The sequence below is a fragment of the Rhineura floridana genome, chromosome 3, assembly GCF_030035675.1.
Source record: "Rhineura floridana isolate rRhiFlo1 chromosome 3, rRhiFlo1.hap2, whole genome shotgun sequence".
In the NCBI taxonomy this organism is placed as follows: Eukaryota; Metazoa; Chordata; class Lepidosauria; order Squamata; family Rhineuridae; genus Rhineura; species Rhineura floridana.
Window position 1 is genome coordinate 226,736,726 of NC_084482.1, and position 20,027 is coordinate 226,756,752.

Consider the following 20,027-nt stretch of genomic DNA (forward strand, 5'->3'; position numbering starts at 1 on the left):
CGCCTGTTTCAGGCAAGGTGGGACCACTCCCTCTCGTAACGAGGCATTAATCACCAGCCGACCGTTCCATTTCTGCTAGCTTTTATTAGCCACGAGGGGCAAGGGTCCAGAGCGGAAGTGGTCGCCCGTATCTGTCCAAGGCCACATTTACACCAGACCTTTATTTCACTATTATTCCACTTTGAACAGTCATGGCTTCCTCCAAAGCATCCTGGGAAGTGTAGAGCTGCAGTTTACCCAGATGGTTTGGCAATCAGTCCCTTTTCCCAGAGAACTCTGAGGAACTGTAGCTTGTTTAGTTGTGCCTTTAGTCAAGTTTATTAATCCATTATTTGTTGTGTGCTACAGTAGTTTACTAAAGAGTGCTTGCCCGATTTCTTTCGTTATTTTAGAAAAACTTTTCAAAGCAAGTTGTTTTGGGTACACTTTTAAGTTGGAAGTGTCTGACACTCAGTGCCAGGAAGCAGGAAAGCAACCAGATATTGTTTCTTCTGCAGGAAGAACTGGAAACTCCAAAGGGAAGGATGACACAACTTAAAAACCATTTCAGAAGAATCAGATTTATACCTTTATTTTTGTCGTTAAATATGCCTTTGTATTCAGATCAGGCTGCAGTACAATAATGTAGCACTTGGGAATGAAGATGCAGCCCAGAAGCCCAGCACTGGAGGCCAAGATGGAGAAGACCTGCACGGCTACCATGTATTTCCCCTTCGTGCTCAGGTAGGTGGGCACAAAGGAGACCCAAACGCTGCAGAAGACCAGCATGCTGAAGGTGATCAGCTTGGCTTCATTGAAGGCCCCAGGCAGCTTCCTGGCCAGGAAAGCCACCGTGAAGCAGATGGCAGCCAGGAAGCCCATGTAGCCAAGAGCAACATAAAACATGGAGATAGACCCTTCGTTGCATTGCAGAATGATATGTCCAGGCTGGGAGTGCATGTCGAAGTCTGGGAATGGGGGAGAGATGGCCAGCCAGATGGTGCAGATGACAACTTGGACACTGGAACAGGAAATGACAATGGAGTTGGCCAAACTCTTCCCCAGCCACCTCCTCACTCTGTTCCCTGGCTTTGTGGCCAGGAAGGCCAACACCACGGTGATGGTTTTTGCCAACACAGAAGAGACGGCAACTGAGAAGATGATGTTGAAGGCCATTTGCCGGAGAAGGCAGGTCGCTTTCCTTGGCCGGCCAATGAAGAGGAAGCAGGACAGAGAGGAGAGCAGGAGGGAGATGAGGAGGATACAGGAGAGGTCCCGGTTGTTGGCTTTGACTATGGGAGTGTCTAGGAATTTAATGAAGATTCCTAAAACAAAGCCTGTGCTTAAGGACAAGAAGAGGGCAAAGGAAGCCAGGATGATCCCCATATACTCTTCAAATGACAGGAAGGTGATCATCTTGGAGACACATTGATCTCGTTCCTTGTTCGGGTGCTGATCTTTTGGACATTTATTGCAATGCTCTGAATCTGCACAGAACAAGAGTAATTTCTATCTTATATCCATCTGTACCAATTTTAATTGTCAAAAAGGAATACCAAAGTGGTTCATAGTGTAAGAAAACATAACTATATTCAATTAAGATCCATAAAATTAGTAAAATCATTCCATATCAATTAACTAATTGATGAATATATCGCCCTACCTTCCAAAGGAACCCACGTAAAAATGGTTTAAAACATTCCAAAGCAAAATTACAATTAAAAACATCCCGAGTCAATATAAATAATATTATAGGTCAGGGAAGGCCTGGGATGTTCATATGATCTCAATGGTCACCACAGTGGCGGAGGTATCTGCAGGAGTCCCTCACATGCAGAGCACAGTGATCGACTGGGTATATAAAGGGTAAGACGATGTTCTAGTAGTTTTTCCCTCATATTAGAAATATTGGTGAGTACTCTGTGGAGAGTAGCATTGGATTCTGCAGAGGGAGGTGAAAGTGGCATGATCCTTGATGGTCTGAGGTTCTAGAGCACCCTGGACTACTTAAGTTACTTTTCATATTATTATTAGTCACCTTTTTACATCATCTAACTTAACACAACTTTTAGTGACTTGAACTTTTGAACTGCCCATTTTAGGTTTGGCTGCCCATAAAATAAAGCCCTGGAGACATGTTTTAAAACAATTTCCAAAATCATTCCTGAACCAGTAAGGCTGGATAAAGGTGGTACAATTCATGTAGAACTCAACAGAGTTTTTTTTTTTATGGGGGGTTTGTTCCTTTGTTTTTGCAGGAAATAGAACTGGCTGTCGCGTGAGATCGCTTTTGACTAGTAGCTCGAGTGTCAAGCTGCAACTCAGGAGACATGAGTTGTAATTTTCATTTATTTCATAATTGTTCCATATTTTACATTGTCATCATCATGATGATTTATGATAGTGTAGTCATTCCTGCTAGTGTCTTGATAGGTATTTATTCATTTACTTCTAGCCTGTCAAATTCCCAGGTCTGAAGATTCTCAATAACAATGTGAAAGCTTCCAAATACCATGGAATGTGCGTGAATTATTATCACTTCTAAATTTCCCATTTAAAAAGCCCTGAATATCTGTGTGAATCTCTGCCCTCTTCCCCAATAGCTCCCTTTTCTGCTGGAGTCACCTGTGATGTCCTTATAAGTTAAAACCTGTAAATATGGTAAGTGTGGGTTTATTAAGGGATATATGGTAAGTGAATTGAATGAGAGGGGAGAGAGCATGGGTTGGAAGGCTGGAGAATGCTGGATGATGATTGGCTGAGTGTTTGAATGGCTGAAGGTATAAATGGGAAGATGACAGTTGAGAGGGGGTCGGTTGGTGAGAGTTGTTGGAGGGTCGTTAGTGGAGAGTTATTTGGATGGGTTGGTTGGCAGAGTTCTGAGGGAGGGTTGGATTATATTTGACTGATATTTAGACAGTATATATATGACCAGAAACATAAAGAGTGACACTATATGAAACCATACGCTTGTTGAACATTCCTAAAGTAATCTTGTTATTTCCTAGTGTTATCAAATAAATACTTTTATTGGTTTATCAAAAGCCTGATCCTTGGCTGGGAATACACAGACCAGAAGGGAGGGCAGGGTAATTACCAAGGCTGAAGGAAAACTGTATCTAATGGTGGCAGCGGTGAAGGAAGAAAGTGTAACATCATCAAGTATCCAGAGCAACCCAGGATTGTATGCTTTATAGACAAAGATACAGGGGGGTTGTGGACAGCAAGCGCACCCAGACACAAAGTAACAAGCCATAGAGAGACTGAGCAAAGTCTGTAGCAGTATTGTTTACAGGGAGTGGCTGGTGGTGCTGCCTAGCAGTGGGATCTTGAGAGATCTGTGCTAGAGCGGAGTGAGAAAAAATAAAAATGATGATCCTGACTGGTGGTGTCCTGGGTGGTGTCTAGTGAAAGGCGGTAGCCACAAGCAGGTGGGAAGCTGACAGGGGGGAGCCAAATGAGGGAACGTCACATGACCCACCTTCCTGAGTAGAGACGGCCCCTTCTGTGCAGGGAACACAGTCATAACAGCAAAGGGGGTTTCCTTCCTGAACCACCTTGAAGGATCCTGGCTGGCAGCTTTCCACACATCTGGAAAGAGGCAGGGTCTAAGTATAAAGACAAGGAATATCAAGGAAAATGTGTTAGAGATCATTTATCTATGGAAATAAGGGACAGGGTTGGAAAAAACAACTCTGCTCTGGCAGATTCACCAGCTGTGGCTGTTCCTGAACAGAGTTAGCCTGGCCTCACTTATCCATGCTCCAGAAAGCTTATGGTTACAGTTTTGCAACATGATCTGCATGGGGCTACCCTTTAAGACTGTCCAGAAGCTGCAACTGGTTCAAAATGCTGGGGCGGGGCAGCCAAATGGATCACATATCACTATGGATTAGGGATGGGTGAGAAATTTGCACTTTTTGAAGCCATACAAAAACAGAAACACAGCCATTCTTTAAATTTGCACATATTTGAATTTTGCAATACAGTTCATCAACACAAACAATATTTACAAAAATGCACATGTCAGGAGAAATAGGAGGATGTTTCCTGTTAGCAGTGTGTCAACAGCAACTCTTGTTTGGTTCTCTTTGCATTCCTAAGGGGAGATAGAGAGCGGGTCCTCCAGCTGGCTAGACTGACTCACCGTTCCCGTGCTCCGCTGCCTGTCTTCCTTCCATTGTAAACTGACACTCTCAGGAAGCTGGCCTCACTTCCATCCCCTCCTTCCTTCTTCTTCTTGGACCTGCCAAGGGAGAGCAGGCATCTTCCTTTTGTCTCTCTCCCCTGAAGCATGAGGGCAATGTCCAAGCCGGGCCATTATGCCTCCAGCTAAGTTAGCAAGCTAGAAATAGAGCCTTCCTATCAAGTATGTATTCTCTATTTTTTTTTTTGAGCAACCAAAAACATGACTGTACATGTGGATCTCACCAAATGGTCAATATAATTGGTAGCAGAAGATGGAGAAGGTCCATACTTTCTGCAAAAACAAGACCAGGAACAGACTGTGGTACAGATCATAAACTGGTCATATTGAAAATCAGAGTAAAGCTAAAGGAGAACAACAAAGCAATCACAATGCCAAAATAAAATTTAAATAACATCCCAGAAGACTCTAAAGATCAAATAAGGAACAGGTTTGAGGCTTTAAATTAGTTGACAGAGAACCAGAAGAACTATGGAGTGAAGTCAGAGACCTATCAGGGAAGAATGCAAAAAGACAATGCCTCTAGTTAAAAAGAGAGAAAGACCTCAATGGATGACAGAAGAAACTCTTCAAATGGTTAAAGAGAGAAGGAAAGCAAAAGCAAAAGGAGATAGAAACACGGTCAGAACCCTAAATGCAACAATACAGTGACTAATACGTAGTGACAAAGAACTATTACAATTGTTATTGTATAAAAATAGTACAACGAAAAGTGTAGAAAAAGACTCCGATTCCAAAAGATTAGAGAAATGTAAGGGAAATTTAAACCAAGAGTAAGGATGTTGAACAATCAACAGGGGAACACACTGACTGACCGAGATGAAATAAAAGGATGATGGAAGCAATACACTGAAGAACTCTATAAAAGAGATGCAAGGATGACAGAATCATTCAAGGAGGAACCATATCATGAAGAACCAGAAATTTTAGAATGTGAACCAGTAATGATTTGAAACGAATGCTGATGAAAGAGGAGGGTGCTGGTGGTTGGAGACTCGTTGCTCAGGGGGGTAGAAGCACCGGTATGCCAGCCGGACAAAATGAATCGGGAAGTCTGTTGTCTCCCTGGGGCACGCATCCGGGACGTCACTGACAACCTGCCAAGGCTCATTGGGAACCAAGATAGGTACCACTTTCTTCTCATCCATGTGGGCACGAACGACACGGCCAGAAACACCTTGGAACAGATCACCTCAGACTATGAGGCTCTGGGTAGGAAGGTCAAGGATTTGGGGGCGCAGGTGGTCTTCTCGTCAATTCTTCCCGTGAAGGATAGAGGACTACAAAGGGAAAGGAAGATACTGCAGGTCAATGACTGATTACGCAGATGGTGTCGACGGGAGAGGTTTGGATTCTGGGACCATGGTCTAAGCTTCTTGGAGGGGGGACTGTTGGCAACAGATGGGCTGCACCTCATGAGGACTGGGAAGAATCTCTTTGGCAGAAGTATGGCAAAACTCATCAAGAGGGCTTTAAACTAAAGCCTCTGGGGGATGGAGATGATAGCTTAAATACTGATCCAAAGACAGCGGGTTGTAAACGGAAGGATTTGAAGGGTACAGGAGACACTGGGAGAGAGAAAGGGATGCACAGCAAAGCTCACGGTATATTAACGGAGGAATCCAATCAGGACAAAAGAGACTTCTGGTGTCTATATACCAACGTGCGGAGCTTGGGAAACAAGCAAGAGGAGCTTGAAGTCTTAGTTCATCAAGGCAAATATGACTTCATAGGGATAACAGAGATTTGGTGGGATGACTCCCATGATTGGAATATAGCCATTCAAGGATATAAACTCTGCAGAAAGAATAGAAGCAACAGAAAAGGAGGGGGAGTAGCGTTATACGTCAAAGACAAATACACCTCTATGGAAATCCAAGAGAGCGAACAAAGTGGTCCAATAGAGACCATTTGGGTAAAAATAAATGGAGAAACAAATAAAACCGACATGGTAGTAGGTGTCTACTACAGACCGCCTGGCCAAGAAGAGGTGGTAGATGAGGCCTTTCTCAAACAAATCTCTGAAATCTCAAGGAGGCAAGAAGTAGCAGTGATGGGGGACTTCAACTACCCGGATATCTGCTGGGAGACAAACTCTGCGAAGCACAAAGCCTCCAACAAATTCCTGATGGGCCTTGCTGATAATTTCCTCTTTCAAAAAGTAGAAGAAGGAACAAGGGGATCGGCAATCCTGGACCTGATCTTAACTAACACGGATGAATTGGTCACGGGAATTAAAGCGGTCGGTACCTTGGAGGAAAGTGACCACGTAATGCTGGAATTCGGGATTCTGAGGAAAGCCAAAGAAGAATATAGCCAAACATTGACCTTGGATTTCAGGAAAGCCGATTTTAGCAAGCTCAGGGAAATGATGGGTAGGATCCCGTGGCTAGATAGACTAAAGAAAAAAGGAGCCCAAGAAGCATGGGAGTTCATGAAGAAGGTATTACAAAAAGCGCAATCGCAAACAATTCCAAAGAGGAAGAAAAATGGAAGACATCGGAAAAAGCCAATGTGGCTACACGGAAGACTGGTGGAGGAGGTAAAAATAAAAAGGAGCATGTATAAAGAATGGAAGGAAGGACGCATCACCAAAGAAGAGTACCGGGCTCGGGCTTGCAGGAATAGCGTAAGGAAAGCTAAAACCCAGAATGAGCTGAGGCTGGCGAGGGAAGTGAGGAACAACAAAAAGGGGTTTTCAGATATGTTCGAAGCAAGAGAAAGACCAAGGAAATGGTGGGACTGCTGCTCAATGACGAGGGCAAAATGTTGACAGATAACAAGGAAAAGGCAGAACTGTTCAACGCCTATTTTGCCTCCGTTTTCTCCCCAAAAGGGAACAGTGTGCAACCTTGCATCAGTAGCAATCTCAGTAAGGGGTCGGGATTGCAGTTTGAGATTGATAAGGAGAAATGAAATACCTAGTTAACCTAAATGAGTTCAAATCTCCAGGGCCTGATGAACTGCATCCCAGAGTATTGAAGGAACTTGCGGATGTACTCTCGGAACCTCTTGCCATCATCTTTGAGAAATCCTGGAGAATGGGAGAGGTGCCGGAGGATTGGAGACGGGCAAACGTCGTCCCGCTCTTTAAAAAGGGTAAAAAAGAAGATCCGGGGAATTACAGGCCGGTCAGTCTGACTTCAATACCGGGAAAGATATTAGAACAGATAATAAAAGAGTCCATTGGCAACTATCTAGATGACAATGCTGTGATTAGAAGGAGCCAGCATGGGTTTGTCAAGAAAAAATCCTGTCAAACTAATCTCATCTCTTTTTTTGATCGGGTCACTAGCTTAGTAGATGGTGGAAATGCTGTAGATGTCATCTATCTAGATTTCAGCAAAGCGTTTGACGAAGTCCCCCACGACCTTTTGATTAGCAAACTGGTCAAATGCGGACTAGATGGAAATACTGTCAGGTGGATTCACAACTGGTTGGAAAACCATACTCAAATAGTGGTCGTCGGTGGCTCTGCTTCAGACTGGAAGGAGGTCTCGAGTGGAGTGCCACAGGGTTCTGTCCTGGGGCCGATACTCTTCAACTTTTTTATCAGTGACTTAGATGATGGGGTGGAGGGAAGCCTTATGAAGTTTGCGGATGATACGAAACTGGGAGGGATAGCTAACACAATGGAAGACAGGAATAAAATCCAAAGGGACCTGGATAGACTAGGAAATTGGGCTGAAGTTAATAAAATGAAATTCAATAAAGACAAATGCAAGATTCTGTATTTAGGCCACAAAAACAAAATGTATGGGTACAGGATGGGAAATACCCGGCTCAGCAGTAGTGCGTGTGAGAAGGACCTTGGAATTGTAGTGGATCGCAAGTTGAACATGACCCAGCAGTGTGATGCTGCGGCAAAAAAGGCAAACATGGTTTTGGGCTGCATAAACAGAGCTATAGTTTCCAGGTCGAGGGAAGTAATAGTCCCACTATATTCTGCATTAGTCAGGCCTCATCTGGAATACTGTGTTCAATACTGGGCGCCTCATTTTAAGAAAAATATAGACAAGTTGGAGCGGGTTCAGAAGAGGGCGACGAGGATGATAGCCGGTATGGAGAACAAGTCTTATGAGGAAAGGTTGAAGGAACTTGGCATGTTCAGTCTGGTGAAGAGAAGGCTGAGGGGTGACATGATTGCACTCTTTAAGTACCTGAAGGGCTGTCACATAAAGGAGGGTACAGATTTGTTCTCTGCTGCCCCAGAGGGTAGGACTAGGTCTAATGGTTTTAAGTTGCAGGAGCGTAGATTCAGATTGGACATTAGAAGGAACTTCTTGACAGTAAGGGCGGTTTGGCAATGGAACCGACTGCCTAGGGAGGTGGTGGGATCCCCTTCGCTGGATGTCTTCAAGCAGAGGCTGGACAGCTATCTGCGGGAGATGCTCTAGCTGTGGATTTCCTGCTGTGAGCAGGGGGTTGGACTCGATGGCCTACAAGGCCCCTTCCAACTCTATGATTCTATGATTCTATGAAAGTTAAGGAGGAATGCACAAAAGCAGGACTACAGTTGAATATCAAGAAGACTAAAGTAATGACAACAGAATATTTATGTAACTTTAACGTTGACAACGAGGACATTGAACTTGTCAGGGATTATCAATAATTTGGCACAGTCATTAATATGGTGTTGGAGGACAGCTTTGCGCATACCATGGACTACGAAAAAGACAAATAAGTCGGTGGTACAGCAAATTGAACCAGAACTGTCACTAGAAGCTAAAATGATGAAACTGTGGTTATCATACTGTGGACACATCATGAGAAGACCTGATTCAGTAAAAAAGAGAATAATGCTGGGAAAAAGAGAAGGGAGTACAAAAAGAGGAAGACCAAACAAGAGATGGATTGATTCTATAAAGAAAGCCACAGACCTGAACTTACAAGATCTGAACAGGGTGGTTCATGACAGATGCTCTTAGTGGTCACTGATTGATAGGATTGCCATAAGTCATAATTGACTCGAAGGTACATACCAACAACAATTTTTCTTATTTTGGAACCATACCACACCATAAAAACAATAAAATAACAATAACCACCCCATCCAACCACTGAACGCTTTGTCAGAGTGCTAACAGAAACAACACCATTCCAGTCTATCAAATGCCTGGGGGAAAATGATAAGTCTTTATGTGGCACTGAAAGGATGTTAATGAAGGTGCTAGGCAGACCTCACTGGGGAGGGCATTCCAGAGAGGAAATATCCTCAAAGACTGGTGGGTGATTTAATTTCCTTGAAAGGTTTTGGTGAGGAGGGTCAACCTTCATCCAAGCAGACAAAGCTCTTTCAGCCTTTCTTGGAATTTCACTCTCTACAATATTGATTCCCAGGAGATCTTCAGAAAATATGCCCAGCTAGGAGGAGGTTTCTGGAAGCTTCATATTGCTACAGATGTTATGATTAATTTATTTTGCAGTTTAAATATGACAGGTGATAGGGAAGCTCTTGTCCACCTTGTCTAGGTTATTTTTTAACAAATCAAAATAAGCAACTGCTTTGAAAAGTTAAGGGGAAATTTGAGCACTCCAGAAGAGCTGAACAACACTTTCAGAGGGACCCACTGCCAGATCTTGATAAATTGCTGAATATTGGAGCTGGCAGCCCCACCCAGTTAAAAGGCAGCCCCACCCAGACTGTGATACCCTTATTTGAGTATCAAATAATTTGAGGGATGGAAAATACAATGAAATGAAAGACTTGATTCTCCCCACCTGGTTGAGCCATTTGGGCCAAACAATGGCATCCTGGTCAATGGTGAGTTGTAGGTCTGGGGATCCCTGTCTGCATAAACTCCCAAACTTCACCCTAAGGAGGGACTTATTGGGAAACTTCACCCAGTTCACAATGTCCAAGTCAGCAGCTAGTTCCCCCTTTTCATCCAAATATACTCCATCCATGGTAGAATTGTAAAATTGGGGGCTTCGTAGGAAAGGGTGGAGCTAGAAGGGCAGAAAAAAGAGCGGCATATAGAATTTAGGAAACTGCACTGGCTATCCACCTCTGCCTATTTCATGCTTGGATCTCTCCTCTGACTCAGGGCTGGGTACAGACCTAAGTAGCCATGGGTCGCCCATTGCATGCTTGGATCCAAACTGCATGAAGTATTAGTTCCCCTCTATTCAGCACTGGTTAGGCCTAATCTTGAGTACTGCATCCAGTTCTGGTCTCCGCACTTTAAGAAGGATGTAAACAAAATGGAACAGGTTAAGAGGAGGGCAACAAGGATGATCAGGGGACTGGAAGCAAAGCATTATGAGGAGAAATTGGAAGACCTGGGCATGTTTAGCCTGGAGAAGAGAAGACTGAGGGGAGATATGATAGCACTCTTCAAGTACATGAAAGGTTGTCACACTGAGGAGGACCGGGATGTTTTCTCAGTCATCCCAGAGTGCAGGACACGGAATACTGGGCTCAAGTTGCAGGAAACCAGATTTCTGCTGAACTTCAGGAAGAACTTCCTAACTGTTAGAGTAATATGACATTGGAACAAATTACCTGGAAATGTAGTAGTCTCTCCAACATTGGAGGCCTTCAAGAGGCAGCTGGACAGCCACCTGTTGGGTAGTCTTTAAGTTGTATTCCTGCATTGAGCAGGGAGGTGGACTTGATGGCCTTATAGGTCCCTTCCAATTCTATGATTCTATTATCTCTCCTCTGACTCAGGGTGGCTGCAGACTCAAGTAGCCGTGGGTTTTTTAAAATGTTTGCTACATTGAGACTTGCTCCCACTGGGACTGTTTCTCAGGGAAGTAAGTCTACGGTTGCCATATGGGAGAGTATGAACTTCATGGGACTTCCGGCTAGCAATGCAGAGGGCAGTGCAGCAAAATATTCCATTTTTATGATGTAGCTGGGAGAGACGTCTGACTTTCTTCCCTCAGTATCCAATTGTGCAACATGATTTAAAGTGTTCCAGTCATGCAACTGTTCTGCTGTCTATAAAAATTAATACAAGAAACTTTGCTATATAAAAAAGTGACATGATATGTTTAATGCCAAAAAACAGGGCAACTATATTAAGATGCCTGAAACAATCCAAATGTCCCACTCTGTCATAACAAGCACAGGAGCCACCCAGGCGCTTAGCCCAGGCTCACAGGAACAGAGGAAACTGGCTTACGCCGAGTTAGACCATTGGTCCATTGAGCTTCATATAGTCAACACTGACTGGAAGCAGCTCTGCAAGGTTTCAAACATGGGATCTCTCCAGCCCAAGCTGAAGAGGCTGCCATTGGGGACTGAACTGGGGCTCTTCTACACTCACACTCCAACACACAAAGGAGCTTGGTGGAAGGGCTGTGGGCCACAGCAGAGCTGGGCAGGTGCCAAAGTGGCACGTTCACCAAAGTAGCATGGGGGGGAACATAGATTAAGGAGACCCTCTGCAATCCCACCTCCCAGTCTCCCAATCCTATAACACTATTAATGACTATATTAAGATACCTGAAATTGGAGGTCGCTGATTCATAGGGTTGCCATAAATCATCATCGACTTGAAGGCACATAACAACAACAAATATCAAAGGCTATCTTAATGAGCCTCCCAGACCCTTAAGACAGGCTCTCCCAACATACACACACACTCTTGGATCGGTGCCAAAATAGCACCCACATCAGCAGGGGAGAAGGGTTAGGGAGAGGTGGTGCAACTCAATCCCCTCTGACAAACGGAACTCCAATTTAGAGGGCAGAGGGTCTGCCTCCAATTGGGGCACTGCAGGCAAAGTGATGCCAGTGATGGGGGCTGTTGCCAGAGGGGCTTTGTCCTCCAAGACAAGTGTAGGGGGGCAAAAAACCAAATGGAACCAACATGGCTTTCTAAGAAGTACCTGCCATGGCTGTAGCCTTTGAACTTCCAGCTGGTCTGTCACCCTGTGCTTAGATCTAGATGAATACGCAGCATGTAAGGCCCCTGCCACAGCTTGGACAGTGTTGTAAATCGTGTAGCTGTCTAGAGAGAGCATTATTTCTAGATCTTCTTGGGGCAGCACTTCCAGATTCTCCCTCTTTCTGCACCTTGTCCAGCCTTTTACTGACATAGCGTCCTTTGAATAGGAACAAAGAAAAGCGTTCTCTGCCAACTGCTCGATAGCAGAGAAAAAGGGCCAAAAATCATTAAATGTTTTCCTTTTATTTGTCTCGATAAAGAAGGAAAATAATCCATGGATGTGTTGGAAAGTAAAGCTGCCATACATTAAGTCCAAAGAGATGTCCCACATAACCGTTGTGATCCAGACTTTCCCTATTGTGAGTTTCATCACACCATCAAATAATAGTTGCATAATCATTATTCCATCTAATCCATAAGTAGTCTCTGCATAATAAACAAACACAAGGACTTGTCGCCATGTGAAGAATGGAAGAAGATTGATCTCCATTTCATATGTAAGTGGTGGGATGCTTTGGGAGATGGCAACACAAATGCCACTCCTGACGAGCGCAGGTGTCAAGGTCTTCATGAACCTCTCTCCGTTGTCGGTGTCAAAAGCAATGAGACCAACGAACGTCCACCTGAAGTGCAGGAGCAGCTTGACAATCCCTGGGTACTGGGCATCTTCTTTGGGGACCATCCGGTAGAAAAAAGGGAACTGGATCTTATCACTCAGAACCGGAGAGACAAAAGCATAGCTGACCTGGTGAGAAAAAGAAGGTGTTTTCTTTCAGATCAAAGCCCAAATATTCCTTATCCCAATATGATGAATGAGGATGGGAAAGATTCTGACCATTATGAAGGATGGCGGTCCTATTAGGGACAGGGGAATAAGAAACAACCTAATATACCCTTTTTGAAGAAAAACACAATTACCCTTCTCCAAATCTTGTGATGCAGTTCTACGAACAAGGTGCATGAATATGTGTACAATGTGTATTAGGGGAAGATGCAGACACAAATGCACACAAGTGTGAAGATAACATGCAAACTGTGTTACGTATCAGAGAAAATTGCTTGCAAAAATGTTTATATTGGTCAACACATAATACAAATGTGTATATTAGGAGTAAGGCTCACTAAAATGCTGTTGAATTTTCGTGAGGCTTTTTTTTAAAAAAAGATTACAAATTACTACAGAATGTGGGAAACTGAATTCTAGATTGGAAGAATGAGAAACGGTCCATCCCTAAGTCCCATCTATTGCAAGCATCTTTGCTGGGGACAGTGTTTCCCTTGTGACATTCTCTGGGTAATCATGTTTTTTATAAAAGGAACCCCCCCACCAGTAAAATGCTCTGGTAGGAGGATCCTTACAGGGACTCCCTCCTCTTGTGAGTAGTGTGTATCTTGCATGAGGCCTCAGGCCTAGGGCCTGTCTCCAGTCTCACTTTGGACATCCACCCCAACCATTTTTCAAATTCCCGGGAGAGATTGCAAAAAAAATTGGGCTCAGCTGGCTAATGCCCCACCCGGTCTCCATTCCTACCTGTGGGATTTTGTAGATGCCCAACAAGCCTGAAATTTGGATGGAGATTTCAGAGCCAGATTCTTCGAGAACAGCCAGTAAGTTATTCTGTCCTCCGCAGTTGTAGTTTGGAACATTTGCCTGCCCAGTGGACAGCAGGTCTAACAAAGCATCGTACGTCACCCTTCCATTAAAGAAGCTCTCATGGATGCTGTAGCCTAAGGTGATGTTGGGCAAGAGCCTTGGATTCCTGTTGATCTCCTGAATGGCAAACAGGAAGGAGAGGCTCTGCCAGGACTTTGTGAATAATTCCCTGCAAAAATATACACATTGCATCATCAGCATCATCCTACCTTCAGTGAAGATAAATAGATTCAGTTCTTGTTTCTTTAACAGTCTAAGGTCTGGAATTAATTTACTTACGTTAACACTGATCAAGAGTCAAAGCCACAAGCTCAACAGCCAAATCCTCCTTAATGGTGTGTGTGTGTGTATTACTGTGGAAACACAGAGAACTGAATTTAAGATTGGAAAACTAAGAAACAGAGATTTGTCCATCCCTCACCACTAAACCAAAGTAGGAAGTTCACCAGTGATGTCAGCTGATGAGAGTGTGGCATGGTTGAGGGCAGATGGCCAAATTAGGCTCCCTGGCAGAGCAAGATTGGCCCACAGGCTGAAGGTCTGGCACCCCTGGCACAGGTAACAGGTGTACAATGTAGCCTAGTCTTGCCCATGTGTGTGTGTCTTGAAAGGTGAGAGAGGAGAGAATAACTTTCCTTTGAGAGTAGAGTAACTGACTGGTAAAACAGCTTCAATGTTTCTCAGGTTTGAAATTTTCCCACTCTTACATTGTTATCCACATTTCCACATCAGTTTGCAATTTTGTATGCCTTATATACACATCATATATATATTGGAAGTGGGGCAAGAGCAACTCCTGTTTGGGTTCTTTTGTGTGTATTTCAGAAGGAAGATAGAGTTAGAGTCCTCCAGCTGGCTAGGCTGGACTACCTTTACCTGTGCTCTACCTAGGCATTTCTGTACCTGGGCCTGTCGTGATGCATGAAGACTACCAAGGATGCATCAGACTCATTGAGTTAGAAGGGGTGATTTCTGGAACCAAGCACTAGTGAAGCATTATTTCCTTAGAGATACCTACTGCAGTGGACTACTCAAGATGGAGTATTCTCCAACGGAAGATATGACTGCAGATGCTCTGACGAAGGCATTGGGCAAGTCAGACATTGCAAGCTGCAAGACAAGATGAACCTCGTGGGCTGAACCAAACACTCGTTGAGAAGGGGTGTTGGAAGTGGGGCAAGAGCAACTCCTGTTTGGGTTCTTTTGTTTGTATCCCAGAAGGAAGATAGGGTCCTCCAGCTGACTAGGCATGCCTACCTTTACCTGTGCCCTTCTCTACCTAACTTCCTTCCATTGTAAACTGATGTTAAGGAAGCTGACCTGACCTCCCATCCTTTGTCTTCTTCTTCTTCCACTGTCCAAGGAGAGAGGAGACATCTTTGTATTTGTTCTCTCTCCTGAGCCATGAGGGCAAGACCCACGTCTGGGCATTGCACCTCCAACTGAGTTAGTTAGAACTAGGGATGCCTTTCCTATCTACTACGTATTTCTATAAATTAAGTGGATTTTCTTATTTTACTAAGTCTTAAGTCTCAATGATCTAATTGCAGGGTAAAAGCCTGCTACCTAGGTAAATACACACAGTGGCACACACAGCTCAGACCGCTGAGTACCTCTGCATATATGTACATATTTCCATAACAATATACCCACATTTCTGCAAAGCAATTTCCTTTATATGATGGATGCACTTTTGCATGTTGCTTTTATTAGCCTATGCACTTTACCATAGTATATGCATTTCTATATACAGTGGGGAGGAGAGCCTGGCTGGGAGTCCAGAGTGTGTGAGTTTAAATCCCCCCTTGTGTCCTGGGTGTCAAGGGCCAGCTAAAGATCACCCCACAGTGAGTGGCTCAGGGGTTATGTGCCCTGCCACCTGTGCAGCCGTGGGCAAGCTGCAGAGTCCCAAGGAGCCCAGTTGCCCCCCAGCTGGCAGTTGCGGGCAAAGAAGGGGCAAGCTGAGCAGGCGCTAGCCATCTGGGGAGGACTAGCCTCAGAGGGAGGCAATGGTCAACCCCTCTGAATGCCGCTTACCATGAAAACCCTATTCAGAGGGTCGCATTTTCATACACATTACTAGGCTGGAGAAGTGCATTGCAAAAATTCCAAGAGGTGTGAATTTTGAAGGATGGCTGTGTTTTTGTTTGCAAGTAAATTCAATCTGGATTCCTAGGTGTCACAGAGTACAGATCAAGTGATGTTACAGCAGCTACACTTTAACTGCAGACACACAGAGAGACTGAAACCATACTCCTCCCATCTCTAATTGTTGAAATTACATCTACTCCCCCTAATTCTCACACCAAGGTTTGCTGCTTCTGTGGGCCACCTCCCCTCTGGCTATTCTCCCTGGCTGATTGTTTCTTGAGTCATTCATTTCCCTCAAGCTGCAGAGTTATTGTGAATGCGGTCTCTTGCACAAAAAACCACGTCAACCCACCCCCCATTAAAAACTGCAAAGGAAATCGATGTGGAAATGTAGTGTAACAATTGCTTAATGAGATGCCATATAATGCAAACATATCAGAATGAATGCTCTATAAACAATGGATATTGTCTACCCTTCCTGCAAGCTTTGTGCTTGAGAATGAATGCTCAATAAACAGGTTGTCTGATGAAGTGGTCTATAAGTATTTCTTGCTTTGAAAACATGCAAACAGCTGATAGGATGCTGAATTTCCTAGTGGATTTTGTCCTAAGCCACTGGCCTGTGTCTGTTCACAGAAGTTAAAAGAAAAGTGTTTGTTCTGTTAAAATTATGTCATTGTCCTATATTACTATCCTTGATGCTTGAAAAGGGGCCTCACCAGAGTCAGCATCTGAAAATGCAGATTATGTAGTTGATGTTGCCTTAGCACCAATGAATGCGTAAAATCACAGAGGCAGAGCAGGACAGGGATTTATCAGGAGCAGGAGAGAGCCTGGCCAGTTGGGATAACTCCATCCTCACAACAAGGACTTACTGGGAAAAGCTGGTAGAGGGGGGCTTGTTGAAGAAGTGCAGATAAAATAAAGCTCTTGTGGCAGAGATGACCCCACCGAGGAGGTGGTCTCCTGGCGTGTAGTAGTTGAAAGGGTCTATCCGATCCCTCACCAGAGTCAAGGGGCATTTCGCCTTGAGCATCCCACAGCCCGCATATGGCAGCAGAAGCAATATCAGAAGCAGGAAAAGGAGCAGCAAGACCATTCTCTGGCTGGAAGAGCCACGTACCTTGAGGCTGCTCCACTCAATTAATCAGAACAATCATTCAATGACACCTGACCATTTTGCAAGGTTCAGTGGCTTTCCTGAAGTTGATGGAGCCCAGCCAAGACTTCACTGCTGAAGGGGATGGAAGTCAACCTCACACTATCCTCCTCACCCGGCCTAAATCTCAGCCCAAACTCTAAGTGGCACAGGAGGCATTTATGCGAGTCTTTTGGGGCTCAAATGCAAGATGTTGGCTCATGTTACTCTTCATTCTCATGTTTATTTTGGTGGACTCAAAGGCAGTCTTTGGACAAATCCCTGGAGCTTTGGTGAAAAGTAGGTTAAAAAAATCACTATTATTTGGATAATTATAAGGCAAAGAAGCATTGCGGCATCCTGAACTCCAGGCGCAGGTGCTTGGCTGGAGAAAAACATGTTTGCAAAAAGTTCCAGATGTGGCTCCAAACTCTGAGATGGAGAATGGAGGGGGCAACTGAGCATGTCGAAACTTTGTGAAAAAACACAGTCAGAAGAGTCAGGATCAAGATTTCCTTTTAGGACTATACTGGAGAACCTCTGGCCCAGGTACCATACCAGGTGCGCCAGATCTCCCCATTTGGCCTAGGCACTGTTTTGGGCAACCGATGCCCACGTACCCTACACCCGATGTCATATATGATGTTAGGTGTGGGTCAAGTAAAGATGCTCCTGGGCCAAAGGAGGATTGCAGGTACCACCAGGAAGCTGATTTCTCACATTTGCCAAGTCCTGTCCACAACATTTTGCAGGCGCCTGCAATTCGCTGGTTGACAGGGCTCGGATGTTTTGCACTCCTGAAAGCCCTGATGATCAGCTCATGGTTGGATTAGGCTTGCATAGTTCCATTGTGTCATTGTGACTGATAGTGTGTTGGACTCGCTCACCCGTCAAACGTGACCTGTGGTGGGTGGAGAAGATAAGGAGCCGGTCCACCACCAGGATCTGATCTTAACATATATCTGAACTATTACTCAACCACACATGCTTTAGCTGAGGCCTGTTGCCTCCTGGTGTTGGTCTTTTAGTCTTCTCAGCAAATGCCCTCTCCCCGTTTGCACACAAGTTTGCATTGGTTGCCAGTATATTTCTGGGGCCGGTTCAAGGTGCTCACATTACTGTTTAAAGCACTAAATGACTTGGGTCCCAAATATCTGAGAAACTGCCTCCTTCCCTACAGACCCTCTCAGGTGTGGAGATCAGCAGGTGGGAGCCTTTTGGTAGGTCCACCACCCTCAGAGGTGTGTCTGACAACTTCATTGTGCAACTTTTGGCAAATGCTGAAGATGCACTTTTTTTACCCTGGCCTTCGACACCTGAGATGTATATTTTTAGGATCCATCCTATTTTCTGTGATGTTTAGATTGTTTTTAACTGTTTCAGTTATGCATTTTAAAATAGTTGTGACCTGCCCTGGGACCTGTGGGTGAAGGGCAGGTAATAAATACATTTTTAGTGCTTTTATCACTTGTGGGCTGCCCTGATCTCCCTGTGGGAGGAAGGGTAGGATGTTGACTCATAGAACCATGTTATAGGCCTGTTGAGTCCAACCCCCTGCTCAGTGCAGGAATCCAATGCAGGAAATTTAATAAATAAATAAATAAATAATCATCAAAACACAATTGGAGCAAATGATATCTTAAATCGCTTTGACCGCCTCCTTCTGAAATGCCATGCTTGGTCTCACACTGAAGGTAGCATTGCAATTCTAAGGCCACATTCACACCAGACATTTCTTTCATTATTATTCCACTTTAAACAGTCATGACTTCCTCCAAATAACTCCTGTTCTCCCAGCAGAGCTGCACTTTCACAGACGGTTTTGTCAAAGATTCCCCCTTGGAGCCCTTTGAATTCAGAACCCAAGGGAGTGGTCTTTGCTTCTGAGAGCAGCACCAATTCCCTGGACAACTGCTCCCAGGAACTTGCCTTTCCAGGGCTAAGTCACAACCAACACCAGCCCTGCATGCTAGACTGCCACTACCCCTTTACTTAGCTTTTCACTCTGAATAAGGAGAACTCAGAGCACTACTTAAACTCCCGTGCAGAACTGTTGTTAAACTCTGTGCCTCAGTCTCTGAACTTGGAACAACAGATAGTAGTCAGTAGCATTGTGGTCAAGGACTGCATTTAGAGCCAAAGCCCCTAGTAACACACACCAAGAACCTATATCTTAGGAGACAGATCCTAGGAGAAGGAAGCCTATAGAAAGCTAATTTTCAACACCACCCTAGCAGGAAAGCTTCAGGGGACACTGTAAACAAGGCTAAATTCCAGTCGGAGAGAAGGGGAAAAAGGAAACTAAACCAATACATACAGGGGGAGAGTCAGCTCAGTCCTTGCTAAAAAGGGCAGCTTTAGCCTTCCTGAAACACAACCACAAGCTCTGTTTCCCTAGGTTAAAGAAAGGTCAGGCTGTTCTAGGTGGGAAAACAACAAACAAAAAAGACTTGCCTGAAAGTCGCAGCCCCATGCTTAGATTAAAAGCAACCAAAAGCTTAAACCCTGCCCCTTGCTAAGGAAGGAAACCTGCCTTCCTGCCTTCACAGGAAGGAAGCCTGAGATAATCCTAAAGAGTTAAGCCCCAGCTGATAGTTGAGCCATCAGCCTCAAGTAACACATCATTGGCTGGCAGCAGTAGCTGGGAGGAACCAGCCACACATATAAAGTCAGAGCAGCCTAGCGAGGGAGCCTGCTCCACGAGCTAGAGGGAGCCCCAGCTGACAAAGCGTCAAGGCCCCAGCTGACAAAGCGTCAAGGTGAGTTAAGCAGCAGAGCGAGTTCGGAAGCAGGGCGAGGAGGCAAGGGCCCCCCACTCTGCCTATCTGTTCCCTGACCTCAACTAAACTGCAGTCTCCAACCCATTGACGTAATAAACCTTAAACAAAATTATGCAGGTTAGAAGCCAGCAGGGGTGTGCGGGCTTTCCAGTGTTTTGCACCGCCTGCAGCATGTACGACTATCTGCCTGTTGGACAGAAGTCGTGGGTGTGCTCTCGGTGCAATGAGCTCCTGGCTCTCCGGGAACGACTTCATTTCCTTGAGGCCAAGGTGGCGGACC

General features: G+C 44.7%; 2 protein-coding genes across 2 annotated transcripts in view; both read right to left on the minus strand.

Annotated features, from left to right (window-relative positions):
- Window positions 1–561: 561 nt before the first annotated feature.
- LOC133379089 (vomeronasal type-2 receptor 26-like) lies at window positions 562–10,093 on the minus strand. Its single transcript, XM_061613699.1, has 3 exons — window positions 9,908–10,093; window positions 3,461–3,587; window positions 562–1,466 (listed from the first exon to the last, which is right to left on the minus strand). Exons 1-3 carry the CDS (start codon window positions 10,091–10,093, stop codon window positions 562–564), a joined length of 1,218 nt encoding a protein of 405 aa, XP_061469683.1.
- Window positions 10,094–10,903: 810 nt separating this feature from the next.
- Window positions 10,904–20,027, minus strand: part of LOC133379090 (vomeronasal type-2 receptor 26-like) — a 37,987-nt gene continuing 28,863 nt past the window's right edge. The window contains exons 4-6 of the mRNA XM_061613700.1: window positions 13,616–13,855; window positions 12,632–12,829; window positions 10,904–10,951 (exon numbers count right to left, since the gene is read on the minus strand). Coding sequence (XP_061469684.1) covers window positions 10,904–10,951; window positions 12,632–12,829; window positions 13,616–13,855 — 486 coding nt within the window. The remainder of the gene's footprint in view (window positions 10,952–12,631; window positions 12,830–13,615; window positions 13,856–20,027) is intronic.